At 48.3% G+C, this 23,639-nt stretch overlaps 1 protein-coding gene across 4 annotated transcripts in view; it reads right to left on the bottom strand.

Annotated features, from left to right (window-relative positions):
* DIS3L2 (DIS3 like 3'-5' exoribonuclease 2) overlaps positions 1-23,639 on the bottom strand; it is a 195,860-nt gene that overhangs the window by 96,683 nt on the left and 75,538 nt on the right. For all 4 annotated transcript variants that reach the window (XM_081190036.1, XM_081190037.1, XM_081190039.1 and 1 more), the window contains 4 exons: positions 17,641-17,866; positions 8,686-8,780; positions 6,921-7,168; positions 959-1,132 (listed from right to left, as the gene is read on the bottom strand). In XM_081190036.1, the coding sequence (XP_081046162.1) occupies positions 959-1,132; positions 6,921-7,168; positions 8,686-8,780; positions 17,641-17,866 (743 nt within the window). The remainder of the gene's footprint in view (positions 1-958; positions 1,133-6,920; positions 7,169-8,685; positions 8,781-17,640; positions 17,867-23,639) is intronic.

Below are 23,639 nucleotides of genomic sequence, written 5' to 3'. Positions count from 1 at the left end.
GCTGACAGGAGTGAGACCTTGCCAGCATGTTATACTCTGCTCAGAGATCGGCACTTGCTGCTGATTCATTACTCTCTGGAACTCTCTGCTGTATTGTTTTTGGCATCTGCTAAAAACCTTCACTTCAACAAAGCTACCCAGACATGTCAAAAGCTGCATGTTACAATCACTTATCGTTTTATTGCGTGCAATTGTTTTAAAAATACTGGTTTTATTTATCTTTTGTTAACATTTTGTGTCAACTTGTTTTTTGAATTTTCTTTCGGCTGACTTTTTTAAATGAATATTTTAAGTTGTTTTATGTGATCTGCTTAGAGGCTGGCTGGCAATCCGAGCCAAGATCTGTAGACTCAAGAGATGGGCCTTTGATGAGCTACGCAGCTTATGAAAAGGGAGGAAGCAAAAGCTGCTCTCCGCGCTTTCGTTGCAAAGAGTGCATGAGCCACCAAAGCCCACAGGCAGGTCTGAAGATTTCCAACAATCCTCACCACGTTTCCTGCTTTCCATACGCTGGTCAACAGACACGACCCATAAAACGTGTTCTACAAAGTTGACAGTTTTATTATCAAAATGTGCCCGGCAAGAGGGATCCACGCTACTGAGAAACCTGCTACTGTCGCAGTCACAATTAGATCCATGAAAAAGAAGGAGAAATTAAAGGTACTGTCTGTACATTTTGCACCCCACCATGCCAAAAGCTGTAATACTGGACCAAAAATAAATAAGTAAAGGCCCCAAAGTTCTCCAGTTTGAGCCTTTCGTTCGAATATGCCCTCCTGTCCTCACAAGCCCTTTATAGGCAAAACTTCCCAAACACAGAAGCTGTCTGCATCCAACCGAAACTCGAGACAACTTGGCCTATTTTCCCTGTGAAAGAATCCCAGACCAACTACAGCCCCATCCCAAGGCAACCTGTAAGCGGACAAGAGGCCTGAAAGAAAACGGCTGAGATTTTTACCTTAAATCTCTCCTCTTGGCAAATTCTTCTGGTGGGATAACCCAGGGGAGGCTCTGGGGGAGGCACTGCAGGACATCTGGCTGGAAGTCCGAAAAATCCACGCCGTATTCCATGAGGATGCCTTCCGTTTCCGGCTCAATTTCACCAGCCTGCCCAAGACTTTGAGCCAACTGCCTATGAAAAGGAGACACAGAAGTCGAAGAAGAAGGGCATAATCATTTTGAGCAGGTTACAGGATACTTTAACAACCCCCAATGGAGCATGCAGGTGGGGGGGATGTTCTCTACGAAGCTAGAGGAGAGAGAGAAATGGCTAAGAGGATACAGCAGCCTGCTCCATCCTGATGCTGTCCAGACAATATAATAATAATAATTTATTATTTATACCCCACCCATCTGGCAGGGTTTCCCCAGCTACTCTGGGCGGCTTCCAACAGAATATTAAAATACAATAACCTATTAAACATTAAAAGCTTCCCTAAACAGGGCTGCCTTCAGACGTCTTCTAAAAGTCAGGTGGTTGTTTATTTCCTTGACATCTGGTGGGAGGGAGTTCCACAGGGAGGGCGCCACTACCGAGAAGGCCCAATGGCCACACAGGCTAAGGGTGATGGGAGTTCTATTCAAAAACACCTGGAAGGCACCAAAATGGGGGAAGGCTGGGGCACACTTTTTGCTGGATTACAATATGCATGAAACCTTGCAGAGCAGCAGAAACCAACCTGCCTATATTCTACACTTAGGATGGGAGGCCCCACACAGTAGACAAGAAAGTCAGGTCTGAACACTAAAGACCCAAGCTCAAATTCTTTGCTCAGCTGGAGGGGGGGGGTCATTTGGGCTACTGCTTGATCACACGACTGCCTGCTAGCTTGTAAACTAATTGCAAACTCTGAAACACTTTCTGGGCATTGTATTAGAAAGGGATCCTCCTACCCTGCGGCAAAAGATTTGAAGGAGGGGAGAAGTTCTTCCTTAGGGATTGCCACATACATGCAAGGATTAGTTACAAAAGTGGCCTGAATATAAGCCTCACTTTTTCCCAAATTCCGACCGTGAAAAGTTAAAGTGCATCTTAATTTCACGACCTTACAAAAACTGGCCTTTACGATACCACTGCTGAAACAGATATACAGTAAAATGGAACGGGTGTGAGTGCTTGCAGAATTTTAAGGGAGCGACTTATATTCAGGTATTGTCTTTTCTTCTTCTTTCCTCTCGATTTTAAAGGTGCGGCTTATATTCTGGTGCGGCTTATATTGGGGCCAATACGGTATCTTGGTGCCCATGGCCAACAAAGTGGTTCTCTCCAGCTCAGGGAGAGACCAGGGTAGAGTCACCCTCTTGCTACAGATCTCCATTTGGCTTCCTCTGGCTTAAAACACACTGGTTCAGACTTAAAGAAGGGGAAGGGAGATTAGTAGCAAGGTTCAAAGACCTATTCTTGGATAAATTCAGGATTAAGTTGCCCAGCATATTGCTGCAGGTGCTTTTTACATCCAGCAAGAAAGGGCCACAAACAATGGGATCTTCCCCACGGGACAGGACAATACGTTGTGCAGACATGCTTCAGACAGAGCTAAGAGGCAGACATGACTGGTTCTTGGAGAAAATGGGATGCGTAGAGCAGTCTGGCCTGGCAACAAGGATGAGTCATTTGAAAAAGAAAATTATTCTGTCATTAAGTTTGTTGGGGAAATCGAGACAAATGGCAAAGTAGCAAGTTACGGGAAACAGGGAGGTTCCCCAGGCGCAAGACTGAGGAGTCAAGCAGAGCTGTTCTGCGCAAAGTTGAATTGTTAGAGGCAGGCAAGCCATCTACCCTGTGCTGGAAAGAAAGCTTTTTCTACGCCTAGGTGAAACATCACGGTTATGCATATTCAAATGCAAGCACTTTGGGGCATGAAAGGGAAAGAGATGGGAAGCAAAGTCCAACACCAATGCCGGCCTGAGCCTGGATCAAGGGACTTTTTGCAACCAGCAACAGCAAATGTTAGAGACTCAGCAGAACTATTGGTAATAAGGGCCAGACGCATTTGCACTATCACAAATGGTGTGTGTGTGAAAAAATTGAACTGTTCGCAGTTCTTATCCGTTCCCTTTTTGTGATGCCAATTTGGGCATTACCGCTCCCCAGGGAACTTCCTTAATGCCCTTGTGCAGATCCCCAGACAACACTAACGTCCTGCTACAGAGAATAGCAAGAGGATATCTTAGGCGGTTGGAAAAGCAGACAATGGTAATGTTGCGCAGATGCCTCCGTATTAACTGGCAGATCTCAGCCAAAGGGCCTCAATAACATCGAACAGCTAGGAGCTACTCCCTGTTTTTCACAAGTGTTTCCAGTAATGCCAAAAAGCACCTCCTCTTTGGGTGAGTTATCCACACCCCACGCAAAAATATTTGAATACTCACTTTTATAATGCCCTTCACTTACCCTCACTGCCCAACTGCACTCAGTGACCTCATTTTGTAGCCACAGCCAATTGGGTAATTAGCAAGGTGACCTCATTGCATCACCCAGGTAAGTAATTCAGGAAAGAGGGAGGAATGTTGCCAAAATGCAGACAACAAAGGAAACAATGGCACCAGGCAAGATTTTTTTTTAAGAGGACAATAAATCTTTGTAATATCTAAGTGGTTGCATTTTTTACATTTTCAGGAAAAATGCCTACGCCACTGAATTTGGTATTGCAAAATCGAAACTGGAAAGCTTTCGCATCAGCTCTTTCTCAGCTCAAACTGACCCAAGCTCTATCAATCTCGGGCGCTTGCCCACTGTTGAAGAGCAAAGTTTGGTGGGTGTTGGGAGCCAATGCAGCTTGGGGGCTCAGCTCTGACTGATTTGCCAAGTGTGCCCTTGCTCTCCAAAACCAAAGAGGCAACAGAGGTCAGGAAATGATAGTCAGATCAGCGCCAAGAGACTCAGTGAGGCCTCCAGATCTTCGGACCCTTGCACCCAGCAAACCTTGGCGTATTCCGGCCAAGTGTCCCAAGCGATATCTCTAAATCCTGACCCCTCCAGAGATGCAAAATGCCTAACCCTGAACCACCTGCCTCTTAGCTGCCTCCTGCAGTTGCTCTCTTTCAGGTGAAGCTATGTACCAGCCAAGGGCAATGAAGGTACCACCCTAAGACCTGTAGGGGGGTATGATGGGATTCTTCCACAGAACCACACCTTCAGCTACACACACACACAACCCATGATCTTTCCTCTGCTGCTACTTTCCCCACGTAAAGCAAACTGCAAAAAACAACAACCCCCTCCTCTGTTCACCTGTCAAAGCAGCCACCTTCCAAGAGGGAGGAAGGACCTTTCGATTGACCACCAGGTGGCACCCAAGAGTTGTGGAAGTGAAGCCCCTCCCCTAAAAGCACACCACCAGGACACAGTCCAGGTTTCACTCGCCCCTGATCAGGATCCACTTCCAAGGGGGATTCCGAGGGCACAACCTCAAAGGAAACCCCATTCCCTTTTTCACATTTCTTAGGGTAAGCGGCAGGGCAGGCAGAGAAGGTTCGTACCACTCGAGACCAACGTCTTTCAGGTGGGGCGGAGGCAGTCCCTTGCCTTAAACCCTGGCAAGCTGCAGACAGTGACAACATTGGGTCACCACTAGGCAGAGGGCCTTCTCAGTAGTGGCACCCGCCCTGTGGAACACCCGCCCATCAGATGTCAATGAGATAAGTAACTATACAACCTTTAGAAGACATCTGAAGGCAGCCCTGTTTTTAATGATGTTTCATTATGTTTTTATATTCTGTTGGGAGCCGTCCAGAGTGGCTGGGGCAACTTAGTCAGATGGGTTGCATAAAAATATATTATTATTATTATTATTATTATTATTATTATTATTATTATTAATGCCACCTCCTCACTTAAGATGATGATAAATTTATAGCCCACCCATCTGGCTGGGTTTCCCGGCTCTGGGCGGCTCCCAATAGAATATTATTATTAATAATAATCATAAAAGTGATAAAAGATCAAACATTAAAAACCTCCCTATACAGGGCTGCCTTCAGATGTCTTATAAAAGTCAGATAGTTGCTTATTTCTTTGACATCTGATGGGAGGGAGTTCCACAGGGTGGGTGCCACTACTGAGAAGGCCCTCTGCCTAGTTCCCTGTAACCTCACTTCTTGCAGGGAGGGAACCACCAGAAGGCCCTCGGAGCTGGACCTCAGTGTCCAGACTGAATGATGGGGGTGGAGATGCTCCTTCAGGTATACTGGGCCAAGGCTGTTTAGGGCTTTAAAGGTCAGCAGCAACACTTTGCAGTTTTGCAGAACTGCTCTTTCTGGGGTAACTCAAGCATCCGTAGATGTGAAGCCAGTGGCGTAGCGTGGGGGGTGCAGGGGGGGCCAGCCGCACCGGGCGCAACATCGGGGGGGGGGCGCTCGCACTCTCAGCTCTCTGCCCCTACCTGGCTCACTCACTCTCTCTCACTGCAGTGCTGGCTGTGCAAATCCAAGCCGAGCCGCCGGGTCGCCGCCCACTGTGGAGGGGGGGTGCCAGGCGTGCGGTGCGGAGAGAGAGCGAGGGACTATCTGGGGGAGGGACAGTGCAGCGGCCGCCCAGCGCAGTGCTGAGCGCGGGAGAGAACCACACCAGACCAGACCAGGCAGCAGCAAGAAGAAGCTGGCAGCGGCGGCAGGTTAGGGGTTAGGGGGCGCAAATTACTTGCCTTGCCCCGGGTGCTGACAACCCACGCTACGCCACTGTGTGAAGCTGTCTTGTCCAAGCCAAGCCATTGATCCATTCAACCTCCTTGACAGGCAGTGGCTCCCCAAGGTCTCAAGCAGGGGCCTTTGCCCAGCCCTGCGACAACACAAACCCTTTAAGGGTGGGGAAGAGGCCAGAGTGACAGGCAGGTAAGTATAGCAAAGCATACAGCAGAATGGCTGCATAGCCAATGTTGCGCCACACACAAGCGAGATGACAGGGATCAAACTGGGACCTCCCTGCATGCTAAGCCTGCGCTTCACTACCCTTGAGCTGTGGGCTGCTTCCTAGACCCCTCATTTCACCCAATTTCAGCCAGCAGCCACATGCTGCATGACCACAATGTGCTCCATGTGCAGCTTCCCTTGGCTTGGTCCAGAAGATGCAGCCAGTGCAGAATGCGGCACCAAGATTGCTAACTGGGATGTCCCATCAGCGCCATGCTAGGCTACTGCTAAGGGAGCTGTACTGCTTGCCACTAAGTTGCCAGTGCAGTTCAATATTTGACCCTCAGCCCTGAATAACCTGGGACCAGGTTACCTAAGGCACCACCTTGCCCAGTATATCACTGCCTGGCAACAGCACTCCTCAAATGGTTCACTGCTGAGAATGCTACATACCATCAGCAGTGGACTTCATATGCACTAGGAACTGGGCTTTTAGTGTTGATGCACCAGCCCTCTGGAATCAGTTACCTATGGCTGCCTTGGGCTCCTTCAGGAGGAAGGGCAGGATATAAATTAATCAGACAAACGCCCAGTGTTTCTGACATTAAGGCATCTACTGAAGGATCTTTTGTTTGAGAAGGCTCCCCCCTTAAGTGTGACCCAGTCATTTTATAGGAGTATTAACTTCAGAACTGTGGGTATTGCTTTATCGCTTTTAGCATACTGAGTCGGTAACCTTGTGCTTTGATTTTATTCTTTTGACTGCCAAGGCAGCTTATGAAACCTGCAAATACATAAATAAATACAGTCATACCTTGGGATAAATACGCTTCAGGGTGAGCGCTTTCGGGTTGTGCTCTGCAGTGACCCAGAAGTAACAGAGCGTGTTACTTCCAGGTTTCGCCACTTGCGCATGCGCAGACAGTCAAAATGATGTCACGCGCATGCGCAGAAACAGCAAAACGCCACACACGCAGACACGTCTTACGTTCTGTTCGGGATGCGAACAGGGCTCCGGAACGGATCCCGTTCGCATCTCGAGGTAACACTGTACCTATGTGCACACATACCCGAGAGCAAAGTTGCTGTCTTCCCTCCAGTCCACGATACGGCAGATGAACAGCGTGTTGGAATAGTCCTCAGGCCTGGTGATGAAGTCCGGCGGGCAGTCAGCCAAGGCCACGTACGCACGAGGCACTCTGTGATCCACGGGCGAGAACATGGCGCACTTCTTGAAGAGTTCGCTGTTGCGGTCGGTCAGGAGGCGAATGAAGCCGGTGGCTGCCCTGGAATGCTTTTTCTCCAAGATGTAGACCACCTGCAGGAGCCACAGGGTGTTGCCCACGGGAGCGCAGGAAAGGGATGCACTTAATTCCAAACAACAGAGCAAAGGAGCCAAGCCCAGACCAAACCCACGGCGTGCCGAAATACTTTCACGTGGGCCATGACTACTCCTCTTTTTAAAGAACACTCCCCAGAGGCGAGAAGCAGCTGGCCGGTCTTGTGCCTACAGGGCAGCCACGGCCACATAAGAACAAGGTGGGGAGGCAGCCTGTTCTGGACTGGACATTGCAATCACCTGGAAGGAGCAGCTCCAAATCTCTGTGGGAACTCCAGGATCCAATGCTCTCATGGGAGGCGCAAGTGGTGACATCAGAGGTTAGGAGTGCCTGTTTCCACCCACAGCTGGTTTGGCAGCTACAGCCCCTTGACTTGGCCATGGCACTCCGTGCTCTGATAACCTCCAGACTGGACTACTACAATGTGCTTTGCATAAAAAGGTAAAGGGACCCCTGACCATCAGGTCCAGTCGTGGCCGACTCTGAGGTTGCGGTGCTCATCTCGCTTTATTGGCCAAGGAAGCTGGCGTACAGCTTCCAGGTCATGTGGCCAGCATGACTAAGCCACTTCTGGTGAACCAGAGCAGCACACGGAATCACCGTTTACCTTCCCGACAGAGCAGTACCTATTTATCTATTTGCACTGGCGTGCTTTTGAACTGCTAGGTTGGCAGGAGCAGGGACCGAGCAACGGGAGCTCACTCTGTCGCGGGGATTCAAACCGCCGACCTTCTGATCGGCAAGTCCTAGGCTCTGTGGTTTAACCCACAGCGCCACCTGCGTGCTTTGCATAGGCTGCCCTTAAAGAAAACTTGGGAGCTTCAGTTGGTCCAAAATGCTGCAGCCAGGTTATGTTTAGGACTCACAATAACCCACTTTAAAATAGCAGCGCTGGTTGCTAGTTTGTTCACACGCCCTAAACAAATCAGGTCCCCCCAATATCAGATGTCCTTGAGCTGAAATGGGATTTTATTTATCGCACCAGCATCCTGCTTTTCATGCAAGGAGCTTAAGGATGAGTGCAAAGATCCCCACGGCGCAGCCCTGTCTGATCACCCCAACAAGAACGGTGTGGTAAGTGAGGCTGAGAGAGAGAGACCGGCCCAAATGAACCCAGGGAGCGCTTCATGGCTGAGTGGGGATTTCTTAACATAACCCCACTTCAACATGTCGCCCTGAGCATTTGTGGCACAAGAAGCTGAGCATCTCACAAACAGCCAGTGAGTGGGTGATTGGAGGAAGCAAAATGACTCTTATGCCCAAGGAGCTGGAATGCAGGAAGTGACATTATACCAAGCCAGGTCACGGCATTCATTTGGCTTAATACTGACTACACTGACTGCTAGCAGCTCTCCATGATTTCAGGGTGCGGGGTTCTCTCCCAGCCCTACCTAGAGATGCCTGGGACCCTCTGTCGCTGCGGCCATTCCCCTTGCTTTCAGGGGAGTGGAAACAAACCCTTCAGACACTGAGGTCAGTTCCAACGGGATGCTACCTTGGCCGTCTTCTGCAGGAACTGGTCCGGATCGTTCGGCTTGAAAGAGTCTTCCTGTTTCGCATGGCGGGGGCCGCAGGTCTCCAGGTCCCTCCCTACGGAACACACACATAAAAACGCACACATTACAATTGCTTCCTTCCCTTCCTTCGAGCCTTTTAATGTCCCTGCTTGGCAGTCCCGAGGGGCAGCTTGGAGCGCCGGCCCGGACTGAAAGAAGCCAAAGGAAGAGGAAAGGGCATGTCAAAATTGCCTTGGAACAAATAGCGGCATTGCAATATCCCTCCAGGCTGCAATGGGAAACAGATATATGGTCAACTTCCATTGTGCACATCTGCTAAAATAAAAATAAACCCCAAAATTTACAAGTACATCTATACCAGCCATAATAAACAAAATGGTGGAAAACACGCTCTATTTATTAAATGCAAATAAAAAGCGTTAGAGTTTCCTGGCATTTCTTGCGTTGGGGTCACTTTAACTATTCGCATTACATAAATAGTCCCCTTTAAGTGATCGCGTTCATTAAAATATTTAATTTCCTTTAAAGAATGTTATGAAAGGTTATAAAATGCACATTTAGCCTAGAATTCAAAACCGCACCTTGCAAGGAGATAGTCTTCGGCGAAGGGCCAGCCATAGTTATTTCATAAAGCTTATGAAAAGCCCTGCATCAGTCGTCCAGGGCTGCGTGGGGGACGTGTGGCCCTCCACATGCCGCTAGGCTCCCACTCCCAGCAGCCCCAGCAGCCAGCATGCCCAATGGGATGGTCAGAGTTAAACAATTTCTAGAGAGCTGCAGGTTCACCACCCTGCTCTAAGGGAGGGAGGGGTGAGAGAGGATGCCAGCAAGACGTAAACCAAGAGGCAACGGTTATCCATTTATTTACTTATGAATGTTCAGCCCCAAAGGCTCCCAGAGTGGCTTACAGAACAAGGAATTAAAACAAGGCAGGCCCTGTAATCTTTTTCTTTCTTTCTTTTTAAAAGCCACAACATGCAAAAAGTGAGGGACAGGGAGGGAAGAGGAAAAAACCAAGTTCAGGCACCAATTCTTAGATCCAGTGTGGTACAATGGTTATAAAGTTTTGGAGTAGGACCTGGGAGAGTAAGTTCGAATCCCCATTCAGCTAACAGGGAGAAATGTAAAGTATTGCACTTGGGCAAAAAAAAATGAGAGGCACAAATACAAGATGGGTGACACCTGGCTTGAGAGCAGTACATGTGAAAAGGATCTAGGAGTCTTGGTTGACCACAATCTTGACATGAGCCAACAGTGTGACGCGGCAGCTAAAAAAGCCAATGCAGTTCTGGGCTGCATCAATAGGAGTATAGCATCTAGATCAAGGGAAGTAATAGTGCCACTGTATTCTGCTCTGGTCAGACCTCACCTGGAGTACTGTGTCCAGTTCTGGGCACCACAATTCAAGAAGGACACTGACAAACCGGAACGTGTCCAGAGGAGGGCAACCAAAATGGTCAAAGGCCTGGAAACGATGCCTTATGAGGAACGGCTAAGGGAGCTGGGCATGTTTAGCCTGGAGAAGAGGAGGTTAAGGGGTGATATGATAGCCATGTTCAAATATATAAAAGGATGTCACATAGAGGAGGGAGAAAGCTTGTTTTCTGCTGCTCCAGAGAAGCGGACACGGAGCAATGGATCCAAACTACAAGAAAGAAGATTCCACCTAAACATTAGGAAGAACTTCCTGACAGTAAGAGCTGTTTGACAGTGGAATTTGCTGCCAAGGAGTGTGGTGGAGTCTCCTACTTTGGAGGTCTTTAAGCAGAGGCTTGACAACCATATGTCAGGAGTGCTCTGATGGTGTTTCCTGCTTGGCAGGGGGTTGGACTCGATGGCTCTTGTGGTCTCTTCCAACTCTATGATTCTATGATTCTATGGAGCAGCTCCCTGGGTGACCCTAGGCCAGTCACCATCTCTTGGCCGAACCATGAGATCTTGGAAGTTAAAGGTGGCATATAAATTAAATAAAATACTTTCGTTCTCATAATGACCAGGCAGCATAGAAACAGCTCATGGGCAAGAGGTGCCTATGGAGGGAGTCCTGCTTCCCATCTCTCCCACTGAGGCTGCCAGGTGGAATTGCAGCTACCAGGTGACAGGACAGGTGACATGACGCAGGTGACGCGCTTGTGCTCTTCCAATTCATCCCCCAGTCCACTTAAATTAATTTCCCACCCGCAATCTTAATTGTTCTCTGCTCCACATGGGTGTGCAAGAATAAACAAACGAACCAGAGGAATGCCCAAAACTCAAGCTGCCACTGTTGAAAATTAATATTGCTGCTGTGGTGCCCCTCCTATTCCTCTCCCGTTCCCCACTGCTGAAGAACTTCCAAGTGTCTCTCTTTTCCAGGGATATTCCTGGATTTACAGACGCCGTCCCAGTTTCTGATTTTATCCTGCACTGTCCCGCTTTTCCTTAGGACATCCCTATTTTCATCAGAGAAATGTTGGAAGGTATGGAGTTATGCAGCCCCCGAGCCAAGGAGATGAGTAACTATACAACCTTGAGGAGCCATCTGAAGGCAGTCCTGATTAAGGAGGCTTTTTAATGTTTAATGTTTTGTTATGTTTTTATATATGATTGAAGCTGCCCAGAGTGGCTGGGGCAACACAATCAGATGTGTGGGGTATAAATAATAAAATGATTGTGATTGTGATTATTTAGGATGTCTCTATTTTCATTGGAGAAATTTTCATTGGAGAAATATAGCACAAGGAGACCATTCCATCTGCAAAAGGACTCCTGCTTGCCCAGTGGATCAATCATCTCCTCTGCTCCTCCTGCATGATGTTCTGGGGGGTTCCCCTGTTCTCCAGAGCAGATTTGGGGGGGGGGCAAGGGGAATGCAGAGAGAGGGGCGAAAGCTTCCTTACAGCAGCAGGAATCCTTGCACTAGCTTATGCGAGTGGAGCGAGTTAGCTGAATCTGGCCCACACTGCCTACGACTGTGCAGGAGGAACTTGGCACCGTAGAAACTGGTGCTGGGGGCACGTCCAACACAGCCTCTTCCTCTTCCTTGGGTTTATCTAACGTCCTTGAAAAGCCATCTAAATCTGGTGGCTGTCCCTGCATCTTGTAGCAGTAAGCTCCACAAAACTAATCACGCCTTGTGTTTCATTTTGCTTTGCTTCTTTCTATTCCAAATCCCTTGCCCATCCGTTCATCCCTGAAACGTGCACCACAGCAAAGAGATCTGAGACGTTAAGGAAGAAGCAATCATGACCGGGCATTTAACTGGGTGCTTCCAGGACCATTCTAGGAAGAGCGCTGCTCCCTCGCCAACCTTGCATGCCGAAGCTGCTTATGAACAACGGGCCAACGCTTGCACCCATTGCTCCAGCAGTCAATGAGGGGCCACGATCAGGCAGAGGCAGAGTAACTTAAAAAGCGGCACCGGCAGCTTACGACTTCTATTGGCCTCCAGTGGCGGGGAGTCACGTGGGCACACGCCCAATGAGAACTGCTGTGCAGACGAGTCTGAAGAAGCGAAGATGCAGGCGAGCAAAGGGAGAATCAAGGAAACTGGGAGAAATCCCAGACAGCTGAACAGGGAGGTAAAAGTGTGGGGATAAGGTGGGGAGGGGCAGAGAAAAGGAGGCGGCTGCCATTTGCCAAACCAGAAATAAACTATGCCGAACTTTTGCTGTCGTGGTTATCCGGTGACCATTCAATATTTCCACCCTGGGCAGCGCTGTGTTTGCAGTGGGAGATTTACTATGTTAGCTTGGGCAGGGCTTGCTAAGCTTATCTTACAGTGAAAACACCCGCCAGGAGCTCCAGCCCAGGGAAAAACGGTGCTTTAATCCCCTTGTTTTCCTTTTGGGTGATTACCTGACAAAACCGAAAATTGTTATAGCTTTGCTGAAAAGAAAATTAGGCACTAATGGCAAGAAACCTCTCCAATTAGTTCTGTTATTACCAGCAAATTAGAATTGCAGCGCTAGCACCCCTCCGAGACGGCAGCTTTTCAGAGGCCTGGTAAACTGCGCTTCAGCCACCAGCCCCTCCTCCTGGTCCAAGACGGAGAGAGGTTGTATTCATATATGTACATATTTAAACCTTTTCTTGAAAGTCTCTTGCACAAATTAGATTAACCAGGACAGCTGAAGTGGCCAAAACGAGCCCTTAAAGCCGTCAGATTAAAACACTTATTAACCATGACAGATCCAAAGTTATTTTTTCCAGGCTTGCTGCTGTGGAAATTTGCGACTCTCTCCAAGAGGAGCACAATTAATGTTAGCAATTCCCACTTCCAAATGAAAATATATTGTGTTTTCTGACTTTTTTAAAAAAGAAAGAAAGAAAGAAAGAAAGAAATATCCAGCAAACAGTGAGAAAATGCATCCTCCAGACTGGATGGAAAGGAAAGCTGTGAGGAGATGCTCACTATCCCAGTAATGAAATTCTGGCAAGAGTAATGATTGTGTTTGCCCAAGATCCAAGCTGCGCTTTTTTTAAAAAAATGCAGTACCTGATGCAGTTAATGCTCCTGAGTTTTCTTGCCCATGTGAGCAAGAAGTAAGGAGCAGGTGTGTGCTTCGTGCTACCCCAAGCGCACTAACATCTGGTAAAAGGAAAGGGTAGCTCAGGAAAGACTTAGCATCCCTGTCCGTTTCTCCACCTGCAGCATCCACACACCTGGGGCTTTAAAGGACTCATGAACAGCTACATCAGAGGTGGGGGACCTCACGCCCATGGGCCAGCTGAGATATACACACACACACACACACACACACACACACACAAACACACAGCACCTCCATTTGACCCTTGTGACTCTCACGGTTGAGACACCTTGAGATACTTTGAGATAGGTAAAGGGACCCCTGACCATTAGGTCCAGTCGTGGCAGACTCTGGGGTTGCGGCGCTCATCTCACTTTACTGGCCAAGGGAGCCGGCGTACAGCTTCTGGGTCATGTGGCCAGCAGGACTAAGCTGCTTCTGGCGAACCAGAGCAGTGCACGGAAACGCCATTTACCTTCCCACAGGAGCGGGACCTATTTATCTACTTTGACGTGCTTTCGAACTGCTAGCTTGGCAGGAGCAGGGACCAAGGAACGGAAGCTCACCCCGTCGCGGGGATTCGAACCGCCGACCTTCTGATCGGCAAGTCCTAGGCTCTGTGGTTTAACCCACAGCGCCACCCGTGTCCCGTACTTTGAGATAAAGGTAAATTAAATAGCATTAAGAGAGAACAACAGGCTTCCGCATTCCTTGCCGACCCATTTTTCCTTATTTCCGGGGCGTGGGGGGCAGAGCATAAAGTCTCCCAGTGTTCATGGTGTATTTTGTGTTTTTATCTTGTATTTTTATGCTTTGAACTGTCCTGAGATCTACAGATGAAGGACAGAATATGAATTAGATATCAATTAACCAATCCCTGCAGGTCCTGTATGGCAGCACAGCACCAGGCAGAGCCAAAACATTTAATTTCCAGTTGCTGGGTGCAAATGGGCATTCCCTGTGAGAGACCATGCCTTCCAAGAAATTTGTGCACTTGTACTTGCAATATGCTGCTGTTAGCCAGACGCGAGATATCTTTGCACCAAATTCCTGAACTACAACATCCAAGCTAGCCAATGAAGCCTAATTCTTGGTCGTATATACAACCTCATCCTGTTTTCAAGACCAAGCTCAGACTCCAAAGCTTCTCCTTAAGAGGTTCAGATTCCTTCATCAGCGGTGACATTCCGTGTCTTATAGATCCCATGGCGAGACTGGAATTTCCAGCTGCATAATGATAGGGCCAGGAGGCTAGAAGCAAACCTGGTGAGCAAAACATGGAATATCCCCTTTCCCAGAACCAGGAAGTGCCAGACCAACGTGTTTAACCACAGCGTCCTCTTACCTGGAAATGTTTCTCAATTAAAGGTTTAGCTCATCTTGCCTGAAATCGCCCGATCAGGCAGTGCAGAATGCCGCCTGCCTGCCATGTGTAATATGGGGGGGGGGAGAGAAAGGGAACACCAGCCAGGGCAGTCTATACAGTGCATTCCCAAAGTGTTCAGGAAAGTTTCTCAAAAAAAAAACCCCACCAAACGCAACTTCCCTGATGATGTTTCCTTCCAACTCTTTCTTTGGAAATCCCACTTTGCTACCACAGCTCCTCTTTCCTAGTTCCTGTATTTGCTGTGCCTATTTAGCTAAGAGAGTTTACACAACTGGGAGCACTGAATGAAAACGCAAATGATGTGGATAAACGCCAGGCAGGCTGGAGGACCTGACAAATGAGTGCATCTCAGGGCTGAGACAAGCTCAGGTGCTAGGACCAGCCTTACTACAAAAGGTATGGACAGAAAAGAGTCCTGTTTTCCTCCCATCTGCCTCTGTGTGTTGGTTGGGTGGGTTTTTTTAAGACTCCACTCATTCCCAGCCAGCACATCCATGCGAAGGCTGCTCTAGCTAGAAAGGCCAGAGAGCACTTCACAACCAAAAGGGTCACTCCTGGCTACACAATAACAGCTCCTGGGTGTGTTGCTAAGAATGGCTTGAAAATCAGGGAAGCTCGCATGACGTTTTGGCTGCATCTGAGCCCAGCTAGGCTTGCTGCGTAATAGAGCCCTGAAGGCAGCATTTTCTAGGCCTCCCCCGAGCTTGGGCAGATTGAAAATTTGAGGCTCACTGAACAATCTGCATGCAAGAGGAACCCACACAACTGCAGTATCTTCTCCTACCAACATCACAATCGCAAGTGGCAAGCACATCTGCATCAAAGTTCAGCTACCCAAGCAGCATCAGTCATGCCTGGGAAGCTTCCAAGGATACCCTCAGAGCAATTTGCTTATATTTCAGGGCTGCACAGAGCGGAGGGGATTTCTTTTTAAAACACGGCCAAGATACTCGATTCCCACCCCCCAGATGTAGAATCAAGCCTAGGAAGGATTAACCTTGTTTCTCGACAAGCAGCATTTTGTGAAATAAACCACCCACAGATACCTGGCATCAACAGAAATGGCGAGCATCTTATTTTTCACAGAAAATGCTTTGTTAAATACTGTGCCAAATGGAAGGAGAAGGCACAACAGCACAAGAAAGGACTCCAATGCTATTGCAGGACTAAAGGGCCTGGGAGGAAGGACAGTGAGTGAAGAGGTGCAAGGAAGCCTGCCACCCTCTGGATACTGCTAATGAATTCGCTGGGGAACCTCTGGTGCTGCTGAGCTTTTTCATTCAGACTTCATCACAATCCTGCGGCCTGTGGCTCATTACCTGCTCTACAAGGAGCTGCCCTTGAAGACTGTTTCAGAACCATCTCTGAGCAAAACCAACCACAAAAGCAGACACAGAATCACTGGCAGGCAAAAAAATTCCAAGTGCTAGGACTGAGAATTACTCCAGGCACAATGCAGGGTCTTGGAGGGGAGGGGAGGGTGGAGTTTTTTTGGGGGGGAGGGGACACTAGTAATAGAGACAAATAGGAAATGCGGTAATAGGTACTAAATGTAATACATTGCAATACTCCCACATCCAATTAATGCCAACCTTAAGTTATTTGGCTACATTCTGCAAAATAAAAAATGCTGCAAGAATTTAAAATGTATAAACAGATGTATTGAGAAAACTTGCGTAGCAAAAACAAAGCAACAGGACCCCCCAAAATTTAAAACAACCTGTAGAAACTGAAAACTACCCCAAAAGCCTGATTAGTAAGGCTCAAATCGTAACATAAAAGTCTTCAAAATATATACAGAGGCCTAAATAGTTGCATACACACATAAGAAAATTAAATAAAAATGTCTAGCTGCAATTCTCAAAAGGAAAGGACGCCAGAGACTCGTGTTGCAAGAGGCATCCAAATGAAACCTTTTATATCAACTGGAACCAACTGCCTATAATAGCCCAGTGATATCAATGGAAAGGAACTCTAGAATGGAGAACTTTTAATGTGTACAATGGAATCAAGGGAGGGCTTTTGACCCTTACTGACAGAAAGCCAGAATAAATAGGTAACGGAGTGGAAGACTCAAAAAGTAGCAGGAAAAGAGTGGCAATGAAAGAGAGGGAAACATGCAGGCGGATATTCCCAGCAAAGAGAGAAAATCCATTTCCTCACTGAAACCTTTTGGAGTTAAATTGCATAGGGCAAAGATCTAATGCAGCTCCCTCCCTTATCAATGGCTTGGCATCCTGCTCACATGCCCTTTCAAAGGCCAGGTCAAACGTCGGGTGCTGAAGCTTTGCAGAATGTCCCACCAGATCTACAAACGAAGACATCTCTGATGCGTTCCATTGCATGTCTTTTCAAAGCTCTTGCAGCCTGCCCTGTTTAAATCTTTCCACGTGACCATTTGATGTCACAAACCACATGGGTGCTACTACATGCAGTAACTTTTATATAAATGCATCCTATTGGTGTGTTTGCAGTGGATAAAGACAACAGCAACAAAGGAATCAAAGGGATCCCAACAAAGTGTGCCCCTAAAATTGGGGTCCTTTTGATATGCAGTTGTGGGTTACCTTCCACAGACTGGTATATTGCATGGCAAGTGCCAATATTTGCTTAAACAGCATTGCAAGGGTATGCTTACATGATTAAATGTCAGGCTGCAGGTGAGTCTATTCTGGGCCCCATAGAATCACTCCTGCCGCACAAATGACTCTTTCAGGGTGGCTCCCCATTGCAAAAATGCATTCTGTGGCTCCCCACTGCCTTTCAGACACAATACAAATGACCCGGGCCCAGCAGCCCTTCAGGTCCACCCAACATTGCTTTCCTTATATTTTTATTTATTTGTGGTTTTGTTTTCAGGTATGTCTATAGACACCTGTCCCTCCCCGCCCTGCCCCCAGCCTAAAAAAAAAGTTATAGGCTGCACAACAGAACTAAAGCAATTTAAGCTCCTGAGTTGCTTTTAAAGGAAACGGAAGAGGAAAAGGCGGGGAAGAACAGCTGGCCCTACCATTTTCGGCTGAACCCCAACTCACCATTTTCTCCAGCCCGCAGGGACAGCTGCTTCTGATCCTCGATCTCCCTTGAGCCATCTTGCTTGCCCTCAACATCTTCGTCATCAAACTGAGCCTCTATAACAACGTCCGGGCTGTCGCCTTTTCCTGGATCACGAAGCACACAAGCGCCCGGGGAACTCCCAGGAGGATCTGATCCTTGAGCTGTTTCTGTTGTTTCATTGTCACAACCGTCCGGCTTGATTACCTGGAGAGTAAAGAGGGAGAAAAGTTGCGTTCTGAACTGCATGGTCCAGCATGGCTGAGGGGCAGCCGCACACCGCTTCCGACCCTGCTAGGTCTCCCCGCCCCTCCAAATCCTTCATCCCAGAGCCCTTTCCCATTGACATGGGAGGGGCGACTGCCAGTGAGGAGCAGCAGCAGGATGGGACCGGCCTGGATGGCAACTCTTCCAGGTCAGCTTCACCCAGAAAGCAATACTAGCACACAAGAAAGAAACACACCATGTGTCCCAACACACCTTGGTGCCAAATTATGTGAAGGTCATCATGCAGAGTGGGGGGGCATTTCCCCACCATTCCTTCTTCACAACACAAAAGGTCTGAAAGGGGGAAAACTGGGAATGGCGAGCAGAGGAGTGAAAAACCCTCCAATGGCATAACTCTTTTAGAACGGTGACTGAAACAGTCTTAAAGCTGTCTTTTAAAATCGCAATGTTAAATCGTCGTGATCGGACCAAGGCTGCAGGGTTAAGAGGGGAGAGTGCCTGGGCTAGGCACACACCCCCCCCCAGAAAGTTCCACGAGGGTCTGTGGGACGTCAAGAGGTCCAGGGGAAGTGCCAATCCCCCCTCGAAAAGTACTGATAAAAGGCGGGGGGGGGGAATGGTCGAGAGTGCTCAAAGCAGCAACACAAGCCTACGAGCCGAAGTCACAAGCTGCCACCCAAAGCAGGGCAGCCCTTCTCCCTCCTTGGGGAAAAGCCCCCAAAAGCCGCACACACACTCTGTGCGCTCTTTAAAGGGAGCACAGCTCTTAGGGGAGCCTTCCTACCGCTGCCCGGAAGAGGCTGTGCATGGCTATCCCATAAGCCAGGACAGCAAGTGGGACCACGTGCAGCAATCCCGTTTGCTGTCCTGGCTTTTGCCTTAGCCGCATGCAGCCTCTTCCGGGCAGGGGGAGCCTTCCTACCGCTGCCCGGGAGAGGCTGCACGCAGCTATCCCATAAGCCAGGACAGCAAGAGGCTATCCCAGAAGCCAGATCTCTCTTGCTGTTCTGGCTTCTGGGATTCAGAATATTCTTTTTCTTGTTTTCCTCCTCCAAAAACTAGGTGCGTCTTATGGTCTGGTGCGTCTTATAGAACGAAAAATACGGTGAATGTTTTGTTGAGTTGATATGAATGTAAAAATGTAAGCAAAAAAATCCTTAAAATAAAATATTTTTTAAAAGCAAGCCTGCAAACAAGGAATGGGGTTGCATCTGCCTCTGATGAGTGGGTATCGGGTTTTTGAAGATTGATAGGTAGACAGACACATGCGCCCTCTTAAAAGCGTACTAAGTCCTGCCAAAACGCTAAGAACCTGAAAACATCAGATACAAAAAGGGAAGGGGGGGTGGAAATGGGGTAAGGAAAAAAGGAAGGACACTAAGTAACTGTGAAAGGGGCAGAGCACACCTTGCGAACAAAGCACCTTTAACAAATAGTTGGAAGGTACTTCCTAAAATAAAGAAAGAGAACACTCAAGGAACGTAAGAACTGCCTTGCTGGATCTCATGAGGGAGCCATCTAGCATCCTGTTTTCCTCGACACTTGGGCTCCCCCGTCCTTCTCACTGGTCCTTGGGGCAAGGAAACACAAAGCTCCCCGGTGCAACATTATGCATCGCCCCTCACTCACTGCAGCTGGCCATCTCTGTAGCGCTCAGGCACAAGGCACAGCTCTCTGGAAGGAAAGGTAACCAACAGGTTATGTTGCCTGAAGAGCTGAGACACCCGGTTTGCTCAAGTGCTGCTCATGAAGAGGTGAGAGTTTCGGGGAGTCCAGGTGCAGCCCTTCTCTGGAGCCACCGCTTAGCGTGATTTATTGTCTGATAAATACACCCTGTGGGGGAAGTCCAGTTCATGCTCCTAGATAGACCAACACCAAACAATTCATTGCAGGCCATTAAAAATGTTGACCAAATAGATCTTTTCCACCAAACCACACAACACTCAAGAGTTCTACTCTTGCTTTCTCCTTCACAAATGGCATTTGCACCAACCAGAAATATGTGTATGTGGTTTGAAAAGAACCGTTCTCATTACACTCCCCTCCAGGAGACTCTGCCATGCTCCCCCCCCCCCGGGAGGTTGCTCAGAAAGGAATGAGGCCCTTGAGCTGGAAAAGATTCCCACCCCCCTGGCCAAAAGCAAGCTTTGACCACGTTCCATTAGAAATCCAGTATTCCATCATCAAGTGCAGTTCTCATAAATGCAAATGGGCTGGACCAAAGAAGATAAACGCAAAATCAAGAGGGGCTTCTAAAACTGCTGGAAGGGTCCAGGTGAAAATCAAGGCAGGGGCTGGGGAGTGATCAAAAGGGTGAAAATTGTCATCTCTCCCTCCCATGCCAACCTCTGGACTAACATGGAAATTGGTACCTAATGCAAAGGGACTGCACAAGAGTCATGATGAGTAGCTGTGGAATCAATGGCATTGATAAACTATGGTCTGCTCACGCTGGTACCTTTTTTAAAAAAAGAAGTTACAAAATTTAACTTAATTTGTACCACAAAAATGTAAGTGTTCTCCTGCAGCCATTAAAAAGAAAGGCAAAAAAAGCCTTTCAGCAAAGTGACGATTGACAGAGTTGTTGGTCCTCCAAGATTGTGTAAGCGCTCAGCTCAAGAACTGAACATGGGGATTTAGAGAAGAATTCATCAATCCAGGAATTTGACTTTTTTTAAAAAAAAAAGAAAAGAAATGCAAGCTTCTGTCCCTGAACTTAAACATATGCAAACAATGCCTAGTAAGCTCTCACAGGCCAGAGGAATCAGGAAGCAGGATTTCCAGCATCTATGGGGCAGGGGATGTTCCTGCCAACCCCCAGGTTGAACAAAACCAGAATAAATTACAAAAAGTAAAAGGTACAGTTGATGTCAATCTTCACGAAATAGACCAGTAGCAGAATTTAGCTTTCTGTGCCACGGAAAATGGATTGCCTTGGTGCATAATTTTCTTCCTTCCTTTTTGGCTCTATTCTATTCTGCTGCTTTAGCAGAGGATAATACACTCCTGACCTTTAAGGAAAGAAAATTGCTGTGATGTAACATATTCAGAAGCATTGGGGGGGGGGGACAAATTTAGTCTTGGACCATCGCAGGTCCGTAGCGCCAAATCAAGCTCATCCGGACAAGTTCCAAAGCTGAGCGGGCGAGCCTTGAACAGCCTTTCCCCAATTCCTCTGCCAAATTCGGGATTTTAGGTAGCTGTTGCATCAAAACAGCAAAGGCGAGAAGGAGGCACAGCTCAGTGCAAAAGCCAGCCCTGCAGGAGCTGTCCTTCTGCTCACAGGTGGTAGACTCTGCAGCAATTAGCAGAATTTCACTGGAACAGCATTGCAGATTCCGGTTGTTATAAATACGATGCCTCCAGGGATGTCACGCATTTATGAAACCCAAATTTAATTACACTTCATGTTTCTATTACTGCAGCTCGTACATGCAGCAATAAAACCCAAGGCAACTATAATTATTAAGGAGATACCATTTCGGGTTGCTAGCTCAGGCAATTTGCAGCCCTAACTCCGCAGACGCCGTCAAGAGCGAGCGCGCAGCCCCTGCCCATTATTAGGCTCTGCCTGCGTCAATCGTTTTCTATAAAGCAATTTTGCACTTGCTCTGAAGTTAGCAGCTTTCCAGCGGACGGCTGGAAGTGCTCAGCAAGAAAACAGCCCCTGAGTGAGCCATCCATCAGCTGCGCTGTTGCTCTTCCTCTTCCCAGTTGCGGGCTCTGGCCCTTTAGCGGACACTTGCCTGACCTACTTTCTGTGCCTCAGTGCAGCCCCTCAAAGCGCATTCGAGGTGGAGGCAGGTTTGGTTAACAGCCCAGTGGATTTAATCAGGAAACCTGGAATTTAACCCAAAAGTAGGGTGAGGGCGGAGAGCAGTTTTACAGCCCAGGGAACGCTCTTTAAGGTCTATGGCGTGGCTCTGCTACTGAACCTAAGTGGCTCCCCTCCTACAAGCAGCCTGGGCAGGAGATCTGCATTGGGAACGGGACGTAAGCTGCCTGGAGAAGGAAGAACAGGAAGGTGCTAATAAAATAAACAGCATGCAAGAACAGCTTGCTCTGCTGTGAGAGATCTTGAGATAATTGGCTTGGGGGGGCTTGCCAGAATTCCTAAATTCCCACGGCCAACAGGTACCATTTTGGATTTTGGCCCCCAGTTTCGCTCACAAGGCATGTGAAGTTGCTCCTAAGGGGGCATGAAAGGCACAGAGGCATAGCTGTCAACTGTCCCTTATTTGGCGGGAAAGTCCCTTATCCCAGCGCCGTGTCCCGCTGCTGTCCCTTATTGATGATGTCCCTTAAATTTTCCGGGTTTCAAAGGAAGCAGCTCCTCTCCCTCCCTCCCTGCCAGCCAGGGAGGAGGGAGGCTCTAACTGTGTTGCTGGGCTGCGTTGCTCACCCAATAAGGAGTCTAAGAATGACTGGGGGGTGGAGCTTGCATGCCTTGTGCTGATCAAATCGGCCGCATTGCCTGGGGACTCGCCTTTGCTCAGCGCTTCCCAGCGGAGAGGTGACGGTGGTTTTCCTTGCTGCATCCCCTTTGCTGGGTTGCTACACTGTGGGAATCACCGCTTGAAGCTTCGTTTGGCTGCTGGCTGGGCTTTCTGCCTTTGGCTCAGAAGCTGAACATACCTGTGCTTGGAAAACCCCTCATTTTGGCTGCTGATCCCTTATTTTCGAGACTGCTGGTTCCTTATTTTCAAATCTGTAAGTTGACAGCTATGCACAGAGGACCATCACCCTTGAATGTCACATCTTTTTCCGGGCATCATATGTGACGTCCCAATGGGTTGACAGCTACTTGGAGAAGAAGACACTGGATGCATCACGGGCAATTTTTATCGCGCTGCTATCTCAGTGTGCTTCCCAGGAAGCCCAAGGAGCCACTGCCAATCTGTTTCTTGAGAGAAGAGGAGATTTGGAGCAGGACGTTCACTCCTCAGCCCCAACTGATAAGCCTCCTGCCACCTGCACACATGGGTTCCATAGCTGTGAGGTCCTAACTCTTAGATGAGATTGACTTTATTATCAAAGTCTGGCTACCTCTTAGAGGATCAGGTTGACCAGCAAAATATATTTCCTTAGATGGCCACCAGGCCACTGTCCGGAGAACAGTCTGGACCCTGAGCATATGGAACATTGCTGCTTGAGGTACGGGGGCCAAATGTGCCTCCTTCCAGTTTTAACAAGTTCTGCCCTCCTCCCAAGTTTCCAGCTCAGGGGGAACATTGTGAGCAGACTGCAAGCCTCTGAAAAGAAGGCCTGGAGCAGAGAGCCAGCAGCTCACAGCCATAATTAACGGCATGAAAGGAGAGCAGGGAGAAGCCTCCCTGCAGGAGCAAGAGAAGACCCAAACCACACAGGGGATCTCTCTCCGAATTGTGCTCCAAGAGCACTCAGTTCTTCTTGAGAAGGAATTAGTTTTAGGCCAAGAACAAAGCTTTGCTATTGAGTTTATTCAGGCACGGTTAAGAAGCTAAAGGAATCCAGTCTCACCTCTGCTTTGGGGAGAACATGACTTTTCCAGGACAGCTCCAAACAGTTAACTTGTAGTTCCTAAATCTTAAAACTGGAATGGGGGGGGGGGGCACTTTCAATGTCACCAGGGAGTTGGAGGCTTCCAAATTGCAACTGACACACTCCCAGTGCAAAGAAAAACAAGTGGCTCAGTTCACTGGTTACAAAACCCATCCTCAAGCCATGCTTCGGAGCAGCCTGCTCTAACCTAATGCAATCTAGATTTTTCTGA

The sequence above is a fragment of the Podarcis bocagei genome, assembly GCF_964188305.1.
Source record: "Podarcis bocagei genome assembly, chromosome: 4".
Lineage (NCBI taxonomy): Eukaryota > Metazoa > Chordata > Lepidosauria > Squamata > Lacertidae > Podarcis > Podarcis bocagei.
This window is presented reverse-complemented; position numbering and strand designations above follow the sequence as displayed.